The sequence below is a fragment of the Ostrea edulis genome, chromosome 3 (genome assembly GCF_947568905.1).
Source record: "Ostrea edulis chromosome 3, xbOstEdul1.1, whole genome shotgun sequence".
Lineage (NCBI taxonomy): Eukaryota > Metazoa > Mollusca > Bivalvia > Ostreida > Ostreidae > Ostrea > Ostrea edulis.
Genome location: NC_079166.1, coordinates 77,439,232 through 77,462,567, shown reverse-complemented (window position 1 = coordinate 77,462,567; position 23,336 = coordinate 77,439,232). Strand labels below are relative to the sequence as shown.

Genomic DNA, 23,336 nt, shown 5'->3' with positions numbered 1-23,336 from the left:
ATTCTTGCCTTACGAATTCATTAGAATCCAAGAGCTTCCGTTCCCTGACCCCCACTAGAACTTCGCCCCGCGACCTACTGCCCCCTCCCCCAAGTTGAAATATTGGATCCATTCCTGGTGAGGGTAAACTTATTGCATGAATATTGTATGGTTAGATTTACGATTCAAGAATTCTGGAGGTTTTAATGAGACGCCATAATACAGTACACAAAATCCGCAATAAATTCAATGTAATTCAATAAAGAGAGAAAAAGTGAGAAATGCACCAAACATCCTTTGGTCTATAAATACAGATAATAATAAATAATTGTATATTGGTTAACGTCCCGCTCAAGAATTTTTCACCTATATGGGGACGTCACCATTGCTGTTGATGACTTGCAAAATTTAGGCCTATGCTTGGCCCTTATGACCTTTGAGCAGGGAGGGATGTTTATCGTGCCACACCTGCTGTGACACGTGACCTAGGTTTTTGCGGTCTCATCCGAAGGACCGCCCCATTTAGTCGCCTCTTACGATAAGCAACGGGGTACTGAGGACCTATTCTAACTCGGATCCCCACGGGTTCAGATAATGATAAGTTCTCATTTAAATGTGAGTATTGATTTAAAAGTAGGTATACACAATACATGCGCATGTATCTTATTTAACACGTGGATGCATGGATGGTCTCTATTTAAAAATAAATAAATAAAAGAAATATTTAAAAGGGTCAATCTGTGCTATTGATAATTAAAACATGAAGCAGATTCAGTGGGGGAGGAGATTAGGGTTAAGGGAGCCTAAATGTGACGTCCTTCCACCCTGGGATTTATGAGTTTCAAATATTTATTACTGATATTTACACCAAAGACATTGGAACCCCATGGAAAAAATGAGTTACCTAAATATAATTCGGACCCCACCCTTTGTGAAAATGACATGGAGCCTCCCCTGATATTAATATCATAATCTATTTTCTCAAATATAGGTTCTATGTTGGTTTAAGTTTTTTAAAAAAAAAGTTTGATTTCGTAACCCCAAGTTTTGATTGGTTTTCAATAAAGATACCATGCTTATGCCCTGTACCTTATGTTATTCTGGAAACAGCAAAACTCTTTGGCTTGTTAAACGTTTTGATTAACTAAAAGGGCAATAACAAATTCTTTAAAAAACTGGTTTTTATTTACAAGGGACACATGGACATGATTATATTAGAACATTAGAACCTTGGAACATAAAATTGGTATTACTCAAAAATCAGGTCTAGTAGATAAATGGAATCTTCAGAAATGTTGAACGGATGATGAGATCTACAAATTAGTAACAAGGCCAAGTGTATGAAATACTGAAATTCACCGCGTCGTACACGAGCAATCATTTTAGAATGGATCAATATCATTTTTTTCTCAACCTTTGTTAATATCTAGTATAATTATTACCACTGTATTGAAACTATTTCTAATTTGAACTAATCGTAGGAAGACCCAAACACTGCCAAAAAAAATCAGAGCCTGCAGGTCACCCCTACCGTTTCGTACAGACCGTTCACACCCAACCCTCAACAACACCCCCCCCCCCCCACCCCCGCCCGAAAATATCCCAGTCTTGCCAGACGAGAAGTTTTTTTAAAATCATCTTACCTCTTGTCATACACGTATACAAAATTGTTTATTTAACATCTGTATTGAGAAGAAGCCTGGAATACACAAATTGCACATGTATTTTAACTACGCTCAGATTGAATGTACAAGAATAGCAAAACAGACGCGACCATTTCACTTTCAGTTTGAATGAATTAGATAGAGCAATGGATCAATAAAATTTAATAATCCGTATTCCATATCGACCCAATCTTTTCATCTGTTTCTTTTATATCCGAATGTAAACAATATCCATTTGTTTTATGCCAACATGTTCATCATCCATTGAGCTAATGCGTAACAATATAATTTACCACGTCATACACGAGCAATCATTTTAAAATGGATAATTATCATTTCTTTCTCAAGCTTCTAGAATATTAGCATTATATTGAAATTATTTCATGTTTAAACTAATCCCAAGAAGAACCAAAATTATGCTAAAAATTGAAATCGTGCAGATCATGTCTATCATTTCATGCAGACCGTTCACAAAGCGTGTATGTCACGCCTACAAAGTGATCAGCAGTTCGTGCGAACCGTTCACCGTTCCGTGCAAACCGTTCAGCGTTTCGTGCAAACCGTCCACCGTTCCGTGCAAGAATCGTTTCGTACCGTTCTGTACAAGTGGTGTAGTAGTACGCTTCAGGGTCTGTATCATTAATATTTGCAACAACACTGCAAATGGACTGCTTGATGATGCAACATTCCAGGGTGAGGCTGGATCGCAATGAGATGGATAGTATTATGACAGATAATACAGTCACCGATCGGTTAACGATATATAGTTAACCAATCCCACGAATATCAAACAAACAATGCAACATTCCATAACTGACTACCACAACCTCTACTATAATGTATGGCTCGTATTCTTTGGTTCAGCAAGAGTGCAATAACGCTAATTTGTAATCAGATATTTTCAACGCAGAGCTTACTAATCCATGAAATCCATGAAACTATTTTACATACTTGACCAGATTTGTGCAATATATTTCCCTGATCTTTAGTAACATTTGAATAATGCGTTATAATAAACATTTGTATTTTCAAGAATTTAATATGATTCTATTTTAAATTCTCATAATTTGGGTTTTAGAATTCTAACACACTCTACAACAGCATACTGGATTTCCTAGAACACAACCAACATCTGAAGTCACACTTAACCAGAGAACGCTGCTTCGTTCTAGGTTTTAAGTCGGATGGGTCATCATTCCAAGACACGCTACCTGACCTAGAGAAGTGTATGGTTTCAATTGCTCAACAAGACAGATGGAAGGAAACCATTCCTACAGACTGGGCGCTGTCTGAAGTCGTACTCCGAGAACTCAGAGGACGGGGGGAAAGAATGATATCAGTTGTAGAATTATGGGGAAGTTGTTTTGGGGAAAACGAAGAGAAATACACACAAATCAGAGATATCCTGAAATTCTACCACGAGATAGGCGTTATACTACACTTTGACGAGAGATCTCTTGACGAAACTGTCATCATTGACATCCAGTGGTTTGTTGATTCCTTTAAGAACATAATAACCGATCCAAACCATGTCAGGGATATTGTCGAAAACAACCGCGATTGGTTAGAGTTTAACGAAAACGGCCATATACAAGACAATTTATTGATGAAACTTTGGGGCACTCTGAACTTTCAAATTGATCGCGATGACAAAGCAAACTTGCTACAATACATGGAACGTCTTGGTCTCCTCTTTATTGGTAAACAGGCACATTATATTCCTTGCATGAACAAGACGACATTTGCTATCCAACAAGAGGAACATTTGCAATCCATTGAAAGTAAAACATCAGTATTGGTCTTTCGATTTCTTTTTCTGCCATATTTCATTTATTTTCGTCTGATTGTTGCTTGTTTGACAAAGACCAGAGGAGAATGGAGATTCCCAAATGACGAACGTCTTCCTTTATATAAAAACTTGGCGTATTTTGTCTATAAAAACCACATTGTAGTTCTTGCTGTGAATAGATATTCCATTCAACTTCAGGTTTATCAGCGCAACAGAGATTCAATCTCAAAAAATGTCACATTGGAAATCCGCGACGATATTGAAAGATTACTCAATGATCTAACCAGTAACTTTCACAAGGAAATCATGTACACTGTAGGATATCAATGCTCAAAGCAGGAAGTGTTCCGTGAACACAATGCTTATTTTGTTGAAGAGAGAGAAATCCACGGGAAAGGCAAGCAAACGTGCCCTATACACGAAATAGAAAACCATCATATCCTGATAGAATCAAACCTCCTATATTATTGGAATAAGGTATTTTATCTTTAGATAGAGAGTATTTAACGTACCACCATGTAGTTTGATTCATATGATGTACATTAGTAATAATGATGATATCGTTTTTCTCAATAGGATGTTCTGGACAAAACAAAACGTGAGTAAATTTAAACATTGTATGAAACAATATATTATATTAGTTTAAAAATGGTAGCATAAACGTCTCAGAAAGATTGTTTCTGAAAAAAAGTCATGTTCGTCGTCATTCAGATATCTTATATTCGTTAAATGTAAGCTGGTGTAAGTAATCACTTATTTTCAAGTAATTAGATGTGCATGCATGCATAAACAGCGGTCATGGGAAGAATCATTGCATGTAGTTTCCTTTATTCAATTGAAGATCGTGATTATGTTCATGACACCTTTCATCCGGTTAAAAACTAGTTTCATTGTCAACGATTATATATGTTGGTCCATTACCGTACATGGAATACCTAAAACTCTGAAAGTGTTATTTCCACTTCACTAAAATTCTAAAATTAGTATTCTCTCATAGCTGAAATTAGTATTCCAACATAGCTAAAATTCTAAAATTATTAATCTCTCATAGCCTAATTTCTTAGATTGTTATTTCCACGAAGCTAAATTTCTAAAATTCTCACCCCACATAGACGAAATTCTGAAATTGTTATTTTAACTTCCACAGAAATTGTTAATACCACGCAGCCTGCTGACACTTCCCTAAGTTCTGTGATTGTTATATCCTGTGATTTCACGTCTGAGTGGTCCCTATGTATAGTCTGATTATACTAACTACCTGTAAATATCAGCTGAGTCTATCAAATATCGCACATGATATTAAATGTATAACTAATATTCCAATCTCACGAAACGCCTTTAGGTACAAGGTTGTTGCATAGGCGCCTGGGTAAAGGATATTGCACTATGACCTATATGTAAACAATGGAGGAAACTCGAACCTCCAATATACATTTATCTATGGTATCTCCTTTTACATTTGTTATGTGTCAGGAAGCTTAAATACACGTTACATTATCACAGAACACTAATTTATCCACGTTTTAAACAAATTGCTTATCCAACCTATTCATAATATATAACAAGGTTTACAACTCAATATACACCTTTCTTATTTACCCATACTAATATGCAAGCATCCCTAGGTAGTTTAGATTCACATTTATTTAAATCATAACATGTGTATCTGAAGTAGGGTTGGGTAACAATGGGGGATACAAGTTTTACATGAGAATATAGACGAACAAATCTTTACAATCTTTCCAAGAACAGTTTTGTCATGATTAGTCGTATTGATATGCAAGCATTTTAAGGCAGTGTAAATTTTATGTTTAATTCGTGAAACCTAGGAAGTAGAGTTGATCCACAATAGGAAATCAAAGACTTATATGGAAATATACAAGGAATTAAAACAAATTATTTTTGGGATTATTAGGACTGTACTAAATCATATCAACATGCAAATGTTCCTAAGTTGTTTGATTAAATTGTAATGCCTCCGTTATCAAAGGCAGTGCTGTGTATTGTTTTTGTCCTGTATATCTGAAACTGGAAGCTTGCTGAATACTTTTGAATTGAGAGTGGTGTGGCTCGTATATTTCATATTTATATTCCTTGCGACAGGCCTTTTTTGCTATCAAAGACCTTGATCTTGGAGTTTAATCCACGTTGTAAAGCTATAACCGAAACTTTAACCTTGCACATAACCTTTGATTGATGAGTGATGCATCTTTTTTAATTAATGTATGCATTCCCTGTGACAAAACCTTTTTGTTCCAAAATTTTGAACCTTTCAGCCTTTACCTTGAATTTTCAAATACTTTTAGGAAGAAACCGCGAAAAATGTATTTGTGTAAATCAAGTAGCTCATAAGCTGTCAGCTCACTAAGTTTCTCCAACAATGGTTTAGAAGAGTAATCTGGACTTGCATCCATAATTATCCCTGCAGCTCTTTTTTTTTTTTTTTTTTTTTTTGTAAATTAGACAGTTTGGAGGTATTATCTCAAATAGTCAAGCTGTAATTAATAGATGGAAGAATATACGCATTGTAATAGAGCCTTCTGGTATGTAGGGGTAAAATTCGTTCTTTTATCTTGTGTGGTGTAAATAGCGTTATCCTATGACCCTATCGGGCTAGGCTAGATTACAACATAAAGTCAATATTTTTCATGGGAATAAAGATGACAAACAATCTTTTAAAAATCACAGTAACTGAACAATCAAGCTAAATTAATTAATGTGAGCGATGTGGCCCATGTACCTTTTGTTTTAATTATTTTTCTTGCGCTATTTATCTACATTTTTTTCAGAGGAAGCTGGGAAGTGGGGGGTTGAGAAGGATAACTCAGTCAAGTTAAAGTTACCTTCAAATGAAATATTGAATTTGAACAAAAACATCACATAACAAGAGGTACTGTGAGCAATGCTCACTAAGAATACCCCCCGCTTACCCCAATCTCCCAAAGGGTGTTGGTAATAGGTATAAACTACCTCTTTTCTGAGTGTAAAAAACAAATGGCATGACAAACCGAACCATATTGCTACTTCGATGTCCAGTGCGAGTGACCTTTGACCTTTTGACCCCAAAATCGATAGGGAACATCTTCATCCCATGGGTAGTCCATATGTATGATATGGTGACTGTAGGTAGAAAGGATAACGCTTTAGAGCCCGGAAACCATATTGCTACTTCGATGTCCAGTGTGCTTGACCTTTGACCCAAAAATCGATAGGGAACATCTTCATCCCATGGGTAGTCCATATATATGATATGGTGACTGTAGGTGGAAAGGATAACGCTTTAGAGCCTGGAAACCATATTGCTACTTCGGTATCCAGTGTGCTTGACCTTTGACCCAAAAATCGATAGGGAACATCTTCATCCCATGGGTAGTCCATATATATGATATGGTGACTGTAGGTGGAAAGGATAACGCTTTAGAGCCTGGAAACCATATTGCTACTTCGGTATCCAGTGCGCGTGACCTTTGACCTTTTGACCCCAAAATCGATAGGGAACATCTTCATCCCATGGGTAGTCCATATATATGATATGGTGACGCTAAGTGGAAAGGATAATGCTTTAGAGCCCGGAAAGCATATTGCTACTTCGATGTCCAGTGCGCTTGACCTTTGACCTTTTGACCCCAAAATCGATAGGGAACATCTTCACCCCATGGGTAGTCCATATATATGATATGGTGACGGTAGGTGGAAAGGATAATGCTTTAGAGCCCGGAAACCATTGCGTCTACAGACGGACGGACAGACAGACAGACGGACAACCCGATTCCAGTATTACCCCCCCCCCCCCACACACACACACACACAACTTGTTGCAGGGGGTATAATTAATATCTTACATTTGTACATAATTTGTCAACATCAGCATTTATCATTGAATCTTGAAAGGTATTTCAAGATTCAGAGTTTCCAAACAAAATTATGTTCATTTTTGGGTGTAATCATGTATACTCTAGAGACTGTACTTAAAAAGTATGCGAACATTGTGTTGATATATTTATTTTTTTTTGATACTCTATAGTCACATAATTATCAATATTGCGACATTTTGCTATTTACTGGCGTCCTTTGTTGTCCGTCGTCCGTTAACAATTGATCATTTCTGACTTTATTTCATAACTACCATTCCTTTTTCCAATTTGGTGCCGGTATAATAATCTCTCTGATCGATAAGGGGGACATAAATTGTATGTTTCAGGATTCCTGCACCGACTGGATCTTAGGTGAGAGGCAAAATCTGACTGTATATAATTGACATTGTATTGCAGTTAGAGTTTGGGTAGTTCTTAACCCAGAGATGTATTTGATTGTCATATCTTTAATAATTACAGGTTTATCCCTTGGCGAAACAAACGTCACAGTTTTATCTGAGCATGATTTAACCGAAAGATACATTTGATAGTCAGATCTTAAATAATTGCAGGTGTGTCCATTGTTTTGTCTGAGCGGGATCTGTCGAAGTTCAACAAGGTGATTGGAAATGATATGGAATTGATTGCCACCTGCTTGGGATTATCACAAGTGGAGATAGATAGATTGAAGAGGGAAAATCCCACGTCCATGAGTACTGTGGTACACAACATCCTTCTCACATGGAAACGCAAACGTGGTCCTGCAGCAACATTAGAGAACTTAGAAAAATCCCTACAGGACGCAGAAAGACAAACTGGTGCAGGTGTGGATTGGGATGGGTTTAGTCGAGCAAAGGAAGAGATTTCAAAGGAAGGAAAATGAATTGAGTCTAAAGACACTAGCCTGTGAAGGCGGAACTACGTATGTAAATATGTTTTAGGCTCACCTATTCAATAATCAATTTAAGGGAACGACTCCGTTTTATCAATGTTGTACATATAGTTAGACATATATCATTTAATTCATTGTTGCAATAGATTATTGTGTGTGAAAAAGAACAGTCAGTTAATATGATTGGTTATGTATGATTGACGTCTTCTCCAGCGATCACATCTTTCATCTCGAGGGTTGTAGCTGAATTCGGATTAATTATACGAAAGCTTTTAAAAAAAGAGAAGTGAATTATAATATGAAAATATCTTAATTTCAGTGCACTTTGCAAAACTTGCATATAATAGTGTAGATCGGTTGACGTTCAAAACTCTCTCAAAATGTTTTATTTGCAAAGCAAAATCACAAAATAGCAGGAAATTGTTCTTAACGGGTTTTTTTCTTTTAGGGGGTGGGTGGGTCAGAAATAACAAACAGGTATCCGTTATAAGTAACACTGTTAGATACAAAATGTATATTGATTTTGCTGCTGTAACTTATAGTGCGTAGTTATCTGATGATCTAGATAATATTATTATTATTTTTGGGGGTGGTGGTGGTTTTCAGTTAATTACACACAAAGAGTATTTAAAAGAAATAACAGGGAGCCACCACACTATCATCACCATTTCAAATTTGTATTAAATGAATATTTGCACTGAAAGCTTCCTGACATAGTACAGATTTACGTTTGCTCAAATCATGATCACTGGGGGTAGGGTGGGACCACAACAGGAAATCAAAGTTTTACATTCAATTACAGATGGACATTCTTTGAAAATCTTCTTCTTAAAGACCACTGGGCCAGAAAAGTTCAAATTTACATGAAAGCTTCCTCACAGAGTACAACAGAGTTTGTGCAATCCATTGTTCCTGGGGGTAGGGTGTGGCCCCCATGGGGGACCAAAATGTTAAATGCTCGTAATCGGGAAAAATCTTTAAAATATCTCTTGAACTTTACATATCGATTTTCTACGAAAAGACATTTCATGTGATGCAATGGTGTGTGATGTGACATTAACCAGGAAGTTTGACCTATTTTTAATATAAATCCGGCCTACATGTGTCCTAATTATCTAAGGTAGATCTTTCATATCTTGCATACAGTGGATCCTCGTTAATCCGGACACTTTGGTTCCCAGCAAAATCGTCCGAATAAATGAAGCGTCCGGATAATTAAATTGCATATTTTCGATCTTTACATAAGTAACTAATATATGCCTACTTTATTAAAGAGACACTACAGCTCATTTTCCACATTTTAATAAAGTGTTTTTTTAAAACATGTATTGATAAAATGATAAAATTCATATCGATACTGACAATTTTGAACAATTGGGATGCATCAATTTACTCTCAACTGCGCTTTGAAGATCGTTCGGAATTCAAAGGTTTCTTCATTCTGACTGCTTATTTACATCACGTGGTTTTGAATGACAGCAAATGTGTTGTGTAGGAAATTATTTAAATTCCCCTTCAAGGGGGTCCACACTCACCTTTCAAGTATAAGAGTATGCCCTGCTCCTTAAAATAAGTAATTATGTAAATCATTTTTTCAGCAGAAACCCTTCCATTTGCCCATTGACCGATGTTTTTACAACTAACACGTGTCGTGTTCAGATAAAAATAGCACTTACTTTCAAAAGTAGTGTCTTCGCAGCTAGTCTCAATGGCAGATTTAGGGTGGGGGGGGGGCAGGATCCCCCCTCCCTTTTTACGCCACAGATTGTGAATGAAAATCCACATTTTGCACCAGAATGGCCGATTACTGTGGCTAATCTTTGACTTTCACACCCCCTTCGGAAATCCTAGATCCGCCACTGAGCTACATGGGTTTCTCCGAGCTCTTTGTTTTCCAACGGTCAAACTGATACCAAGGTAAATTTTATTTCACGTATGAGTTTTATCTCATTCTATTTTTACCTCTTTTCTCATAGAATCTGTCAAAATTCTAAATCTATCAACTACACTTTCTCTCACTGGACGACATGCTGCACTGTTTACTGTCTATGCGCATGCGTCTGAAGACTGAAAGGAGGAGACTCGATATTTTTGTATAGGCCATCAAAAAGTATTAATTTTTACGTTAAAACGATAATTTTTAAATTTAGATAAGTGTTATTTTCGCAAAGTTCATACTTTCAACAATGTAACAAAAATAGAAAAAGCGCTAGGAAAATTGTGATTTCATGATTTTTGCGCAAAATGAGCTGTAGTGTATCTTTAATGCATAGTGAATTAAACACATTCTATCATTGGATTTGACCATTTTCATTAGTAAATCAATTATGATGATGTTAACATTTACATGTATTTCAAAGCACTAAAATTTAATGTACGTGTTCAGTGTATTTGCCTGTGCTTGAATTGTACATATATATGAGCCCTACAAATAAATATACAAAACTGTGTACCGTATGCACTAAAACAAATAATGAAACACTATATATACATAACTATAAGTCAATAAATCATTAGTAACTAACATTATAATTTACACTTCAAACATTTCATCACACTTTTACTTCTTAAAGAGGCCGTTTTTCATCTGTCACGATTCACGGGTTTGGCGGTCTGTTAAAATAATCTTCATCGTCCAAAGTTGATATAAGAATTTCGTGATTATCATGTCAGTTGACAACATTCTTTAACCAAAATTCAATCTGCCATAATTTATATTTCTTTTTCTATAATTATCCAAGACAATATCGGGAGAATAAGATCATTTAAGCTCGTAATATCAAGACCTACTACTGCTTTGATCTAGCCACGCGCACCTATTATTTTCATGATGCGATAATAACGGAACAAAACTCGGGTGAAACTAACATTACGGGTACATACAAAATTTTATTTTCATTTTCACTTCTACCCAGAGTTTAAGAATTCGAAAGCAATAAAGCTTTACAACATCGTGACAAGAATCAATCGTACACAGGTGCATTGTACATTCTACATGCGTGCCATTCTAAACGTTAAAAACTTACTACATATACATGTGCATGAACATACATGTATATTTCACGCCAATCAACAGTATAAAATCCAGAATCTAGAGGTATAATCTACACTCTTTAGATTTGCATACGCCGATAATCAATTTACGAATCAATACAACTAATATGTGTAGCAGTTTAAAAATTATCATCACGGCATGATGTTTAATTTATTAATACTATTAGGCTATTGATCAAGACTATAAAATAATATGCAACAGATATATTTACAAAATTCAACACTAATCTTATGTGCGAAAATTGGAATACAATGTCTCGATCGGCACGTGCTATCTAACTGACATATCATCACACACCACCTAATTATAGGGAGTTGTTGACAGGGAACAGGTAATCGCTTCAATTAGACAGTTTGGCTTGTTTTCTTTATAATTTACGCCGTGCTAAAATTGTCCGACACAGACCTTCCCTAAACAAAATTACCGTCCGGATTAACGGTACAATTTTCAATGCATTATAACGTTTTGTAGTAAAAAGTGACCGTCCGGATCCGGAACACGAATTTCCGGATTAATAATGCAAAATAATGTATAAAAATTCCGTTCCCTAGAAAATTCGTCCGGAAGGTGAAGCGTCCGGATTAATGGCGTCCGGATTACCGAGGCTCCACTGTACATGTTTCTTATGGCAAAGCCGTTCATTTCATATTATGATCTTTGAACTTGTCACCTTGAGCTAAGAGTTTGACCTACTTTTAAGGAAAAAAAGCGTATTAAATATATACGGAACTATTTTAGGTGGGGTTTTCCTAATTTATATACATATTCTTCATGATAAGACTTTGTTCACGTTGTTGTATGATATTCAACTATTCCTGACTACATACGAGTTATATCACTGCACATAATGCTGATAAAAGCTCGGATAGGTGTCATCTTTTTAATGCATGAGTTTAGATATTAATGTGACCTTAAATATCAATGTAACATTTTGGATATGCATATACTACTTTATGTGTTCTTAGATATCAATATATGATTTTAGATATTTGTGTGTTATCTTATTTATCAATGAATAACCTCAGTTATCAGTTTAGGATGTATCAGCTTAGATATTAATGTATGATTTTAAATATCAATGTATGAGGTTATATATCAATTTATGAATTTAAATACCAATGTATGATGTCGGATACCAATGTATAACCTTAGATATCAATGTATGACATTATGAATCTATGTACGACCTTAGATGTCACTGTGCGATCTCAGATGTCAATATGGGATCTTAGATGTTAATACGTGATCTTTGAAGCCAAGCATGATCTTAAGAATCAATATGCAGTCTTAGCTATAATGTATGGATTGAGATATCGACATACGACCTTAGATATCAATGTATGTTAGAAATCAATGAATATTAAATGTCTATGTATGATCTTAGATTTCAATATGCAACATTGAATATGAATGTATGAACTACGATATTCACATATGATATCTAAAATCAATATATGATGTTAGATATCAATATATAATCTTCGATATCAAAGTATGAAATTATATATCAATGTGTTTGATTTGTACATATTGCATCTAGGGTAAACTAGTCAGACTTCAACCATTTTTTTTTCAGTAGAATTTGCGAGCCCAAGTATTTATTTGGTCTATGACCACTTTGTCTCAAATTACGAATTTCAGATCTTGTACTTTGTATTGCAGTCTTTAACGAAAAAGAAAATATTTAAAACAACACAAATTTATCTACGAAATACACTAGATACAAGTCAATTTCGACTGCGTCAGAGTAAATTTAATCACGACAGCATTCAATTTCCACAAGTACCAGTATCAAGGAAAAGATCAATACCTTATAAAAAGGTCATTGTAACCCTCATTAGTCGGATTAGTATTACAGTATATTTAGAAAATTAATTGTTTAATTGTGTGATAGATTGAGATCATGAAGCCCTAATGTTACAGTACAAACAATAAGGGGCGTTACGGATCAGGGAATAGTTCTGGATTTGAAATTCATTAAAGAAGTTGCTTTTAAAAGACATTGGAATTTAATTGTAGGATTCAATACACAACATGGTATGAATTTAATGAGGCATCCATGACTATGAATGGTAGAGTTGATTGTGTTTACCTTTTGGAATCCAAGTCGTTGAATTTACCACTTTAAAAGAAAAGAAGTAAAGTAATTTCAACCAAGTTCAATGATGATTAAAAAATTCTTTGAAAACACATACACACATGTATACATACACACATGCGCGCGCACACAAACACACACACATAGAAAAAAACCCAGTAATGCAATTAAATTCTTGCAGTAATTGTAAAAATATATTCGACAAAATGTAATTTACACCTTTGATGTTAAAAAAAACCCACTTAAATGTTTTGAGTTATGATTTGTTAGGCGAATTTACATTTTGATATCCAAAACACACGTTTTTATGTGAAAGTGACTATTTGATCAATTGAATGCTTGTAAAAAATAATATTAGTCAGAACGATATCAGATATACATTCGCGGATTTAATGTCTTTGTCATCTCTTATATACATCATATTAGACTTTTTTCTGAAGTGGTCAAAATTAACCTACTGGTTGCACACTAACTAGTTTACCCTAACAGCATCACTGTAGATCTTGTTATTAGCATAGGTTACATAAATTCATCGATTTATTTACACAATGTATTGTTGTTAATTTTGGAGATATCGCAAAAGTAGAAGTGTAGGGATATTTACCGCTCAATATACAGGGCTAGACATTATCTTATTGAATGGTCACTTGGGTTGCATTGGCAAACTAGATCGTTATAACAACCATAGAATTTGCGAAATGCTGATTTTATACGAGACTGTTTGAACCCCTGCACCATCAACTTGCTTGTGAGTAGCCTGCTTCTATTTTAAAACTGATCATACACAGAACAAGCTCTTGTCTATCAAATCAGTTGAGAGATGTAAACACCACATGTAGGTGATAATGGAATATTGCTACATAAATATTAGAAGTTGACGATAGAGAAGTTCAAATCATCCCGTTTTTCATAAATGTTGGATTGTTTGTGTGATGGTATTTTTTTCCAAATCCTTACCTTCATGGACAGAATGGAGATGTCCGGTTAAGTGAAATGCTTGTAAAGAAGTTAGTTTCACCAGTGTTTATTTGAAATATGTGCCCGATATTCTTTTATTAAGTGAACCCTTAGTTTCTCCCACATACATTAAGTTACATACGTAACACTCAATAGTGTAGACAACGTACATAATCTACGCCCGGTGAGATTACTACTAAATGAAGTTCTAGTAATTAGTATTTCACAAGTTTGACATTTTTTATTAAACATTTTGAGATCAAACACATGGGATCTGAAAAAGGAATCATCAAAAAGGGAGCATAACAGTCTTTATGCTCTCTATTTTTATAAGAATATAACATACGAATTTGTTTCCACTTTTTGGCACACTGTTTTTGCCTATAATAGCTCTAAAACGTCATTGTTATTTCGGATTTCAAACATTTCGATTGAACATCACTGAAGAGACATAATTTGTCGAAATGCGCATCTGGTGCAGCAACATTGGTACCGTATAAGTTTTACATACTATTCGAAGAAACCGGTTTTCTAATGTCCCGCAACTTTGTTATTTTTCTTGGCAATTAACAATAGAATACATATTGTTGGTTGAAAATTGTCATTTATTAATCCCCGAGTATCAAAACTACAACTCAGACAACTTAAACAAGAATGCCATTGGGATCTCCCTAATTCTTATAAATCTTGATTAAATACAAACATAATAAAATAGAAGAATAGGTGACACCTTAAAATGTTTGCCATAAAGTCCAATGGCAATTGGATTTCCGCCACCTTCTTTAATTTGGGTACAATATTTTTGTTTATGTACCAAACGCTGCCAATATGACGATTGTATATATGACAAATCTTTGCTATCTCGAAGGATCCTCGGGGGAAAACTGTTCACCAGCAGAGATACGAGCTCGATGGTTAAATGAAAGGTGGAGATAACGATCAGTGATGAATCTCATAAATCTCATAAGCAATACAGAATAGATAACTGGGCAAACACGGATTATACTATCATTATATGCATCATATCATCATATATATGCATTATAAAATTTAGTATAATTTATCTATATTCATAATTCATATTCATAAAATCTAAACAATCGATAAAGGTGATGTTTTTAACAATATTAGATATATCCTATGATCCCACCTCTGGTGTGTCCAGAGGTCCGTGTTTGCCCAACTATCTATTTTGTATTGCTTGTATGAGTTATGAGATTGATCATTGTTCGTTATTTTCGCTTTTCATAGTACCCGATTCAGATGCACCGACTTTTTCATGGTTAGTGAACACAGTTAGTTTATTGAAGTGTTTGTGCGCACGAGTTTTACTGGCCAATACTGTTTGGACTAAGAAGTGTAAAAGGTTTGTTTGGACACTATTCGTTATGGAAAACACTTTAGTTGTGACAAAATTTACCCTTCTGTCATGCCACGACTCAACGAAAACCAACGTAATCGTGCTGTTGGGATGCTTCCAGCTGGAATGGCACAAATATATTGTAGCAGGACACTTTGGAGTTCATTGGAACACCATTCAGTCATTATGGAGACGTTTCCAGCAATCTGGTAACACTCAGGATCGACCACGTTCTGGGCGACCTCGTGTGACGTAGTGTCGACAGGACAACCACATTATACTTGTGCACCTGAGAAATCGTTTCCAGACCACAAGTTTGACTGCTCGTAGCATTCCTGGACTTCAACCAATCAGTCCAAGAGCTGTGCGTAAGTGTCTACTCAAGCACAACATCAGACTAAGACGTCTAACGGTGCTTCCAATACTGCTTGAACGTCATCGTATCGTTAGACTAGCACGATGCAGACGACATCTGCGATTCAGAATACAGGACTGGGCCAATATTCTGTTCACTGTTGAATCCAGATTTCATTTGGATAGCAGTGATGACCGTTGTAAAGTGTATCGTCGCGTTAGGGAGCGGTACCAGGAAGCTTGTGTTGTGCAACGTCGACAATTCGGTGGCGGTAACGTTATGGTGTGGGGTGGAATAACAGCACGTGGAAGGACCCAATCTGATTAAAATGAATCCTCGATCCGCTCCTCTTTCCGCATTTGTTCTTGTTCTACACGACTACTACTCGTGTAGCGACAAAATGAAGAAAGAGGAGCGGATCGAGGATCTGAGTTTAATCAGATCGTGGAAGGACCCCTCTAGTGTGCTGGAACCATGCCCTTTTTAATTAAGCCATGCCCCTTTTTCTCTATAAAATATTTGTTGTCAGATATAAACAATTGTTCTTTATTTTCACAAGGTTGATTGAAAAGTTTAAAATCAAGACAGTAGGTATTAACTTTTAAAGAGGCTAAATGATCATTCTATTACTATCATAGAATGTTACAATGAAAGTGCCCAGAAATTGTCTTGCCGTGAGGAAAAGTGTCCTTTTGAACATATATGTGTGCCCTCTCTAGATCTTATATTTAACACTACATATATACTTCACTTAAAGGGTTTTTACCACGATTTTTATTGTTTGTAAATTTATATGAAAATGCGGTGTTTTTTGAATCGTGCTATTATTATTTTTTTCGATATAAAGCGTGCTTTAGTGATTATTTTGTATCGAAAGTGCAAAAAGCCAGATATGCATATTCTCGTTAGAGATGTTCGCGACATTAGTATGTGACGTCATACATGTCAATCACGGTGAAGCGAGCAAGCATGGAAACATTAAAAAAGTTGTGAACAGCACATACAGCAGGCTCTTGATACAAAATGGAAAGATTCAACAGTTACAAGTCCCATTATATTGTGTTGTACAGTTTATAGTTGTAATAATCAGCACACAAAAGACGATTTTTTTTTACTTTTACAACGAGGCAAGTCAGAGAAATTTTGTGAGCTAGAACTAAATTTAGAAATACTCCAAACCAACGGAAAACCATCTTCAATGACGAACTTACACATAGCATTCTAACCCATTTAATTCATGATATCGGCATTTCTTTTTACAAATTAATAGGCTCGTTGTCCTTCAGACTGGACATAATCAGAGACTGCCTTCAGTTTGAGAACTCTTATAGCCTACGAGGTATTGAGGCAATCATTGAAGTCGCCGCGGGTCTGGCAACCACATAAATTTCTGTGTAACATACACTCTTTATAAGAAAAAGAAAAAGTCGAAAAAAGCCAGTTAATAGTCGTCAAAAATACTGAAATACGGCGGCTTTATATTTTTTTTAAAAGACGGTGCGTGCCAACGTAGTGAAAAAAAAATGCAACAATATAATGAATGGCACCCCCCCCCCCATTTTTAAAAAAGTAATGAGAGGGATGATTATAAGGTAAAGGTTACGACTATTGGCCCCATGTCTCTCTCTTTCCCGCCCTCTTAAACACACTATACGATTTAAGAAGTGGATAAATTTTCATCAGATTGGTAATTTTAAAATCTGGTTGCCTCCGCCCCCCCCCCCCCCCTTTGAAAAATAAAATTATAAATTAAATCGATATTGGTAAATCGACTGTTTCCTTCGACACATTGTAGGTCAATGCATCAATCTTTACCTTCTCCAGTGTAACGGTTAAAGAAGAACTGATTTCAATTAGATCAGCATTGGCTAATGCATGTTACACTCTACATATACAGACCTCTAATGCTTTAAAAATATTATGAGCTACAAGGGAACACAGTCAAAATGTTTGCAAACGAAATGTGTCATTCAGGTATTCACCAAAAGTTGAAAACGTTCCATCCTTTCTGTGAGCGGGATTTCCGTCCCAGTGGTCAATGTCGATGAAGTATTAGGCTAATATAAATGGTTGCTGAGGGAATGGCTCAGCGGCAGGTTCAAATGTGTATGGCGGAATATTAAATACTAACGGGATGTCATCGATGTCGGAACATTAACTATCCATTCTGTATAATTTATTACTTTCAATAGAATCTATCCACACACACATACATAGCTGCTGCAGCACGTTGACACGTATGACGTCATGAAGTATCACGTGACTAGATAGCTCATTAGTGACGATTTGAGAAGCGGAAGCTTTGAATATATGGAGATAAAATGCTTGCTTGTATCAATTATTGGGAGTAATGAAACAATATAACAGCAGAAACGTACTTTATTAAGGTTACCCCATCTGATTTTAATTACATTAAAAATCGTGGTAAAAACCCTTTAAAAACATACGTAAAATGATCTACATTGTGTTACTCCATAGGACAACGTAACAAGAGTAAAATCATGAAATTGCATATATAACATGTGTTAAACCTGGATGCCCACACCTCTAATATTTACTAGCCGGGTCGTTGAGGGATTTTGATAAGTATTCAAATTAGCTAGCTCCAAGGACACATGCTATTTACAAAACACAAGCCCAAATGCATAATTTTCTGGCCCCATACCATCAGGCCATTAATTACTTTGAACATTGAATAAGACATCGAAACATTAGGAAAAGTCAAAACTGTGTTATAGTATCATTCATTATCTTAATTAAGGGGCCTGTGGTCTGGTTGTCGAAGTATTGGAGTTGATTTAGTTATGCCATCTACACACAAAATCATTACTGCAGCCTCTAATGCATTCGTTAATACTTGGCGCTTCACTTGAAAGGATTCAGTGATTCCACGCTTCTCCATGTCTCCTACCTCACCATCAACCATGTCTTAAAATGAATCACAACAAGTCATTAGAAAGAAAATAAATCATTACAAATTTAGAGAAAGAAAATAAATCACTACAGATCTAAAGACAGAAAACAAATCACTACAGATCTACAGACAGAAAATAAATCACTACAGATCTAGAGACAGAAAATAAATCACTACAGATCTACAGATAGAAAATAAATCACTACAAATCTAGAGACAGAAGATAAATCACTACAGATCTAGAGACAGATAATAAATCCCTACAGATCTACAGATAGAAAATAAATCACTACAAATCTAGAGACAGAAGATAAATCACTACAGATCTAGAGACAGATAATAAATCCCTACAGATCTACAGATAGAAAATAAATCACTACAAATCTAGAGACAGAAGATAAATCACTACAGATCTAGAGACAGATAATAATCCCTACAGATCTAGAGACAGAAAATAAATCCCTACAGATCTAGAGACAGAAAGCAAACCACTACAGATCTAGAGATAGAAAACAAATCACTACAGATCTAGAGACAGAAAATAAATCACTACAAATCTAGAGACAGAAAACAAATCACTACAGATCTAGAGACAGAAAATAAATCACTACAGATCTAGAGACGGAAACTAAATCACTACAGATCAATAGACAGAAAATAAATCATCACAGATCTAGAGACATATAATAAATCATTACAAATCTAGAGATAAATAGATTGATCAATTATTGTTTAACGTCCCTCTCGGGAATATTTCGCTTATATGGAGACGTTGCCACTGCTTGTGTGAAGGGCTACAAAATTTAGGCCTATGCTTCGCGCTTATGGCTTTTGAACAGGGAGGGATTGTGCCACACCTGCTGTGACACGGGACTTCAGTTTTTGCGGTCTCATCCGAATGATCGCCCCATTTAATCGCCTTCTACGACAAGGATACTGAGGACATATTCCAACCCGGATCCCCATGGGAATCTAAAGTAGTGATCTAGAGATAGAAAATAAAATGCTACAGATTTAGAGATAGAAAACAAATCACTACAACCTAGAGACAGAGAATAAATCACTACATATCTAGAGACAAAAAATAAATCACTACAGATCTACAAACAGAAAATAAATCACTACAGATCGAGAGACAGAATTAAATCAATACAGATCTACAGATAGAAAATAAATCACTGCACATCTAAAGAAAGAAAATAAATCACTACAGATCCAGAGACAGAAAATAAATCACTACAGATCGAGAGACAGAAATAAATCACTACAGATCTACAAACAGAAAATAAATCACTACAGATCGAGAGACAGAAATAAATCAATACAGATCTACAGATAGAAAATAAATCACTGCACATCTAAAGAAAGAAAATAAATCACTACAGATCCAGAGACAGAAAATAAATCACTACAGTTCTGGAGAGAAAAAATAAGTCACTGTAGACAGAAATTAAACCACTACAGGTCTAGAAAAAAAAAATCACTGAAATGAAGATAACGAATAGTGATCAATACCTTGCATCAAATAAAGAATACAAAATTATTTATATTAATTTGCATCCATTAACTCCACTTGTGGTAATCGTAATTATACTTCAACTGCTCTTATATAAAAATAAACATTCTTCAAAATTATGGTTCAGTTTTAGGCACACTTCGTATCCCAGTCGGTGGGTTGAATGAAGATGAGTTACCGTACCTAATTTTGATTCATAAACTACATAAAAACCCTTACAAAGATACATCGCTTGAACCAGTGTTTTTCCAAACATTTATATATCTCTAAACTGATTCGATATGCAAGAGCTTGTTCTGCGAATGGTCAGTTTTTAAATCGAGGCAAACTACTGACAAACAAGTTGATGGTACAGGGGTTTCAACAGTCTCGTTTAAAGTCAGCATTTCACAAATTATATGGTTGTTATAACGATCTAGTTTGCCAATACAACCTATCACTTGGGTTAAATGCTGTCAGACGTGTTTCATACAGATTGCGACACCGTGACACATTGATTGTGACTACGGATAATGGTTTATCTGAGCAATATATAGAACTCACGGTGGTTGTGACCGGTCGACGGGGAATGCTTACTCCTCCTAGGCGCCTGATCCCACGTCTGGTGTGCCCAGGGATCCGTGTTTGCCCAACTATCTATTTTTTATTGTTTATGGGATTTATGAGCACTATTCTTTATCTTCGCCGTCCATTGATCAGTCCCTCCGTGGCTGAATGGTTAGAGCATCGCGCTCAAAATCACGTGGCCTCTCACCTCTGTCGGCGCGGGTTCGAATCCCGCTCGCACTCGCGTCGGTAAGTGAGAAAGTTTCCCAGTTTACTTTCGGAAGGTCGGTGGTCTCTTCCCAGGTACATTGTATCTGGGTTCTCTCTTCCACCAATAGCAACTGGGCGCCACCAGATAACTGAAAAACTGTTGAGTGTGGCGGAAAACATCAATCAATAAATAAATAAAAATGTGCTATTCAAATAATTCTATGAATAGTTTTAATCATTACTAAAACTAGATATTTAACTCATTGATATACATTTTTTAAGATATTGTACTTTTCCAATATATAACTAAACTAGCACAATCCTTTTGTAAAGGATTGAATATTCGTTATAATCATGTGAGGAGTTTGTCTCATTGATCTCTAGTAGTAAAGACTACATTTATCTAAGATAATGAATTTTCAATGAACAAATAGTATAGGACCCTCTGCTCACAACCATGGAGCCTGAACCTTAATCCCTTGGATCCTGAATTTCACAATTTGGGTAGAACCTTGAGTGTTGATAATAATCATGAAAAGAGTTTGCCTCCTTGATGGCCCGAAGTAAAGACGATTTTTAAGATACAGATTTGATGCAATTTCAACATATGACTAAAGTAGTCAACCCTGGGTCCTGGACTCTAAGCCCAGGGGTCGAGAAATTACTGCATATGATACTCATCTTACAAACCAGTTTACTGCTAGATGTCCTGATTATTCCTGCAATATCTTTTCCTGTACGTGATCAACGACAATGCAGACAGCTTGAATTATTTTCGTTTATAAAACTCATTACATTAGATATAACGAACACCCTTTGAATAGGAAGATTCAATCCGTTTCTTGGAAGTAAGGTGATTTTGAGATTCGTTTACAACCAGTATCCTATTTTCGTGTTATCCTTTGTTAGATATTTATATATAAATTGGAAACAAAATGGATAAGAACTCCCTGTAAAATAATCATGAAACATAAATTATGATAAACAATCATAAACATGCGTGTGTCAAGTTTGTTGACATATTTCCTTACAGCAAAAATGATGGGTTATCATCCACTTTTAATAATTACATACCAATGGTAATTTAAACTAGCTGATATCACGTTTCAAACAGCCACATCAATCAACAATGGAAAAGCATTCGGAGCGATCACCCTTTGCTCCTTTGAGTCACTGAGAGAAATAATGAAAACTTGATATTGATTATAACAATGTTATGTTTTAGTATACCATACCAAGAGAGTAGGCGTGAACTATTTGTTAAAACTCTGACTACCATTTTGTCACAAATGGAATACAGTATCACTGGTTAGCCGATTTATTTGCCTGGTGTATAATTTGGCCTATTTTGTCAATTTCCAAAGATTCACAAAAATGGCTAAATTTAAGCATATCACTTTTCATATACATTGTATATATGAACGAATACGAATTCACCAAAATATTTACCCACCACAATCAATAGCATACTTAGTATACTGCAATAAACCAGATTTGTGTCCAGTAGAAAAATGGGTTACATAGTAAATATAGACAGTGAATCTTATAGACCTCTTTCCTAATACATGTATTATATTTGCCTCTGTGTCCATGATACAATTAAAGGCCTCTGCTGGTGGACTGTTAGTCCCCGAGAGTCTCTACAGCCCAGTAGCTTAGTACTTCGTTACTAGCTTGAAAATACGGATGTATATTTAATTGCTGTTATAAAATTTAGAAATTCATTTCAAAATTAAGGATTATCTCCCTCGTGCATAGCTCTTATCCTTGGACGAATTTGGCTACACTTTTTTGGCACGCTGTTTTAGGCTATATTTAGCTCCAAAACTTCATAGTTATTTTGGATTTCAAACATTTCGGTTGAGCATCACTGAAGAGACATTATTTGTCGAAATGCGCATCTGGTGCATCAAAATTGTTAACGTATACGTTTTACATGGAAATTACGTTAAGGAATTAACAGATCTACATTTTCAGTACCGCTGTTTAACAAAACACATATACAAAATATCCCTGATGGCATGCACACATTTTAACATTTTGTCTTTTATCGTATCCCAAAATACATTTTTAGAATTATTGTTCACTACATGTAAATGTGATAATATTTGCTGAATATTGAGGACAATCCCATTTTATCAGAAAAA

General features: G+C 35.5%; 1 protein-coding gene across 1 annotated transcript in view; it reads left to right on the top strand.

The window, feature by feature from the left end:
- The window catches only part of LOC125677509 (uncharacterized), a 171,474-nt gene extending 158,572 nt beyond the window's left edge, over positions 1-12,902 (top strand). The window contains exons 19-21 of the mRNA XM_056161023.1: positions 2,722-3,909; positions 4,009-4,030; positions 7,859-12,902. Coding sequence (XP_056016998.1) covers positions 2,722-3,909; positions 4,009-4,030; positions 7,859-8,169 — 1,521 coding nt within the window. The 3' untranslated portion in view covers positions 8,170-12,902. The remainder of the gene's footprint in view (positions 1-2,721; positions 3,910-4,008; positions 4,031-7,858) is intronic.
- Positions 12,903-23,336: the final 10,434 nt, after the last annotated feature.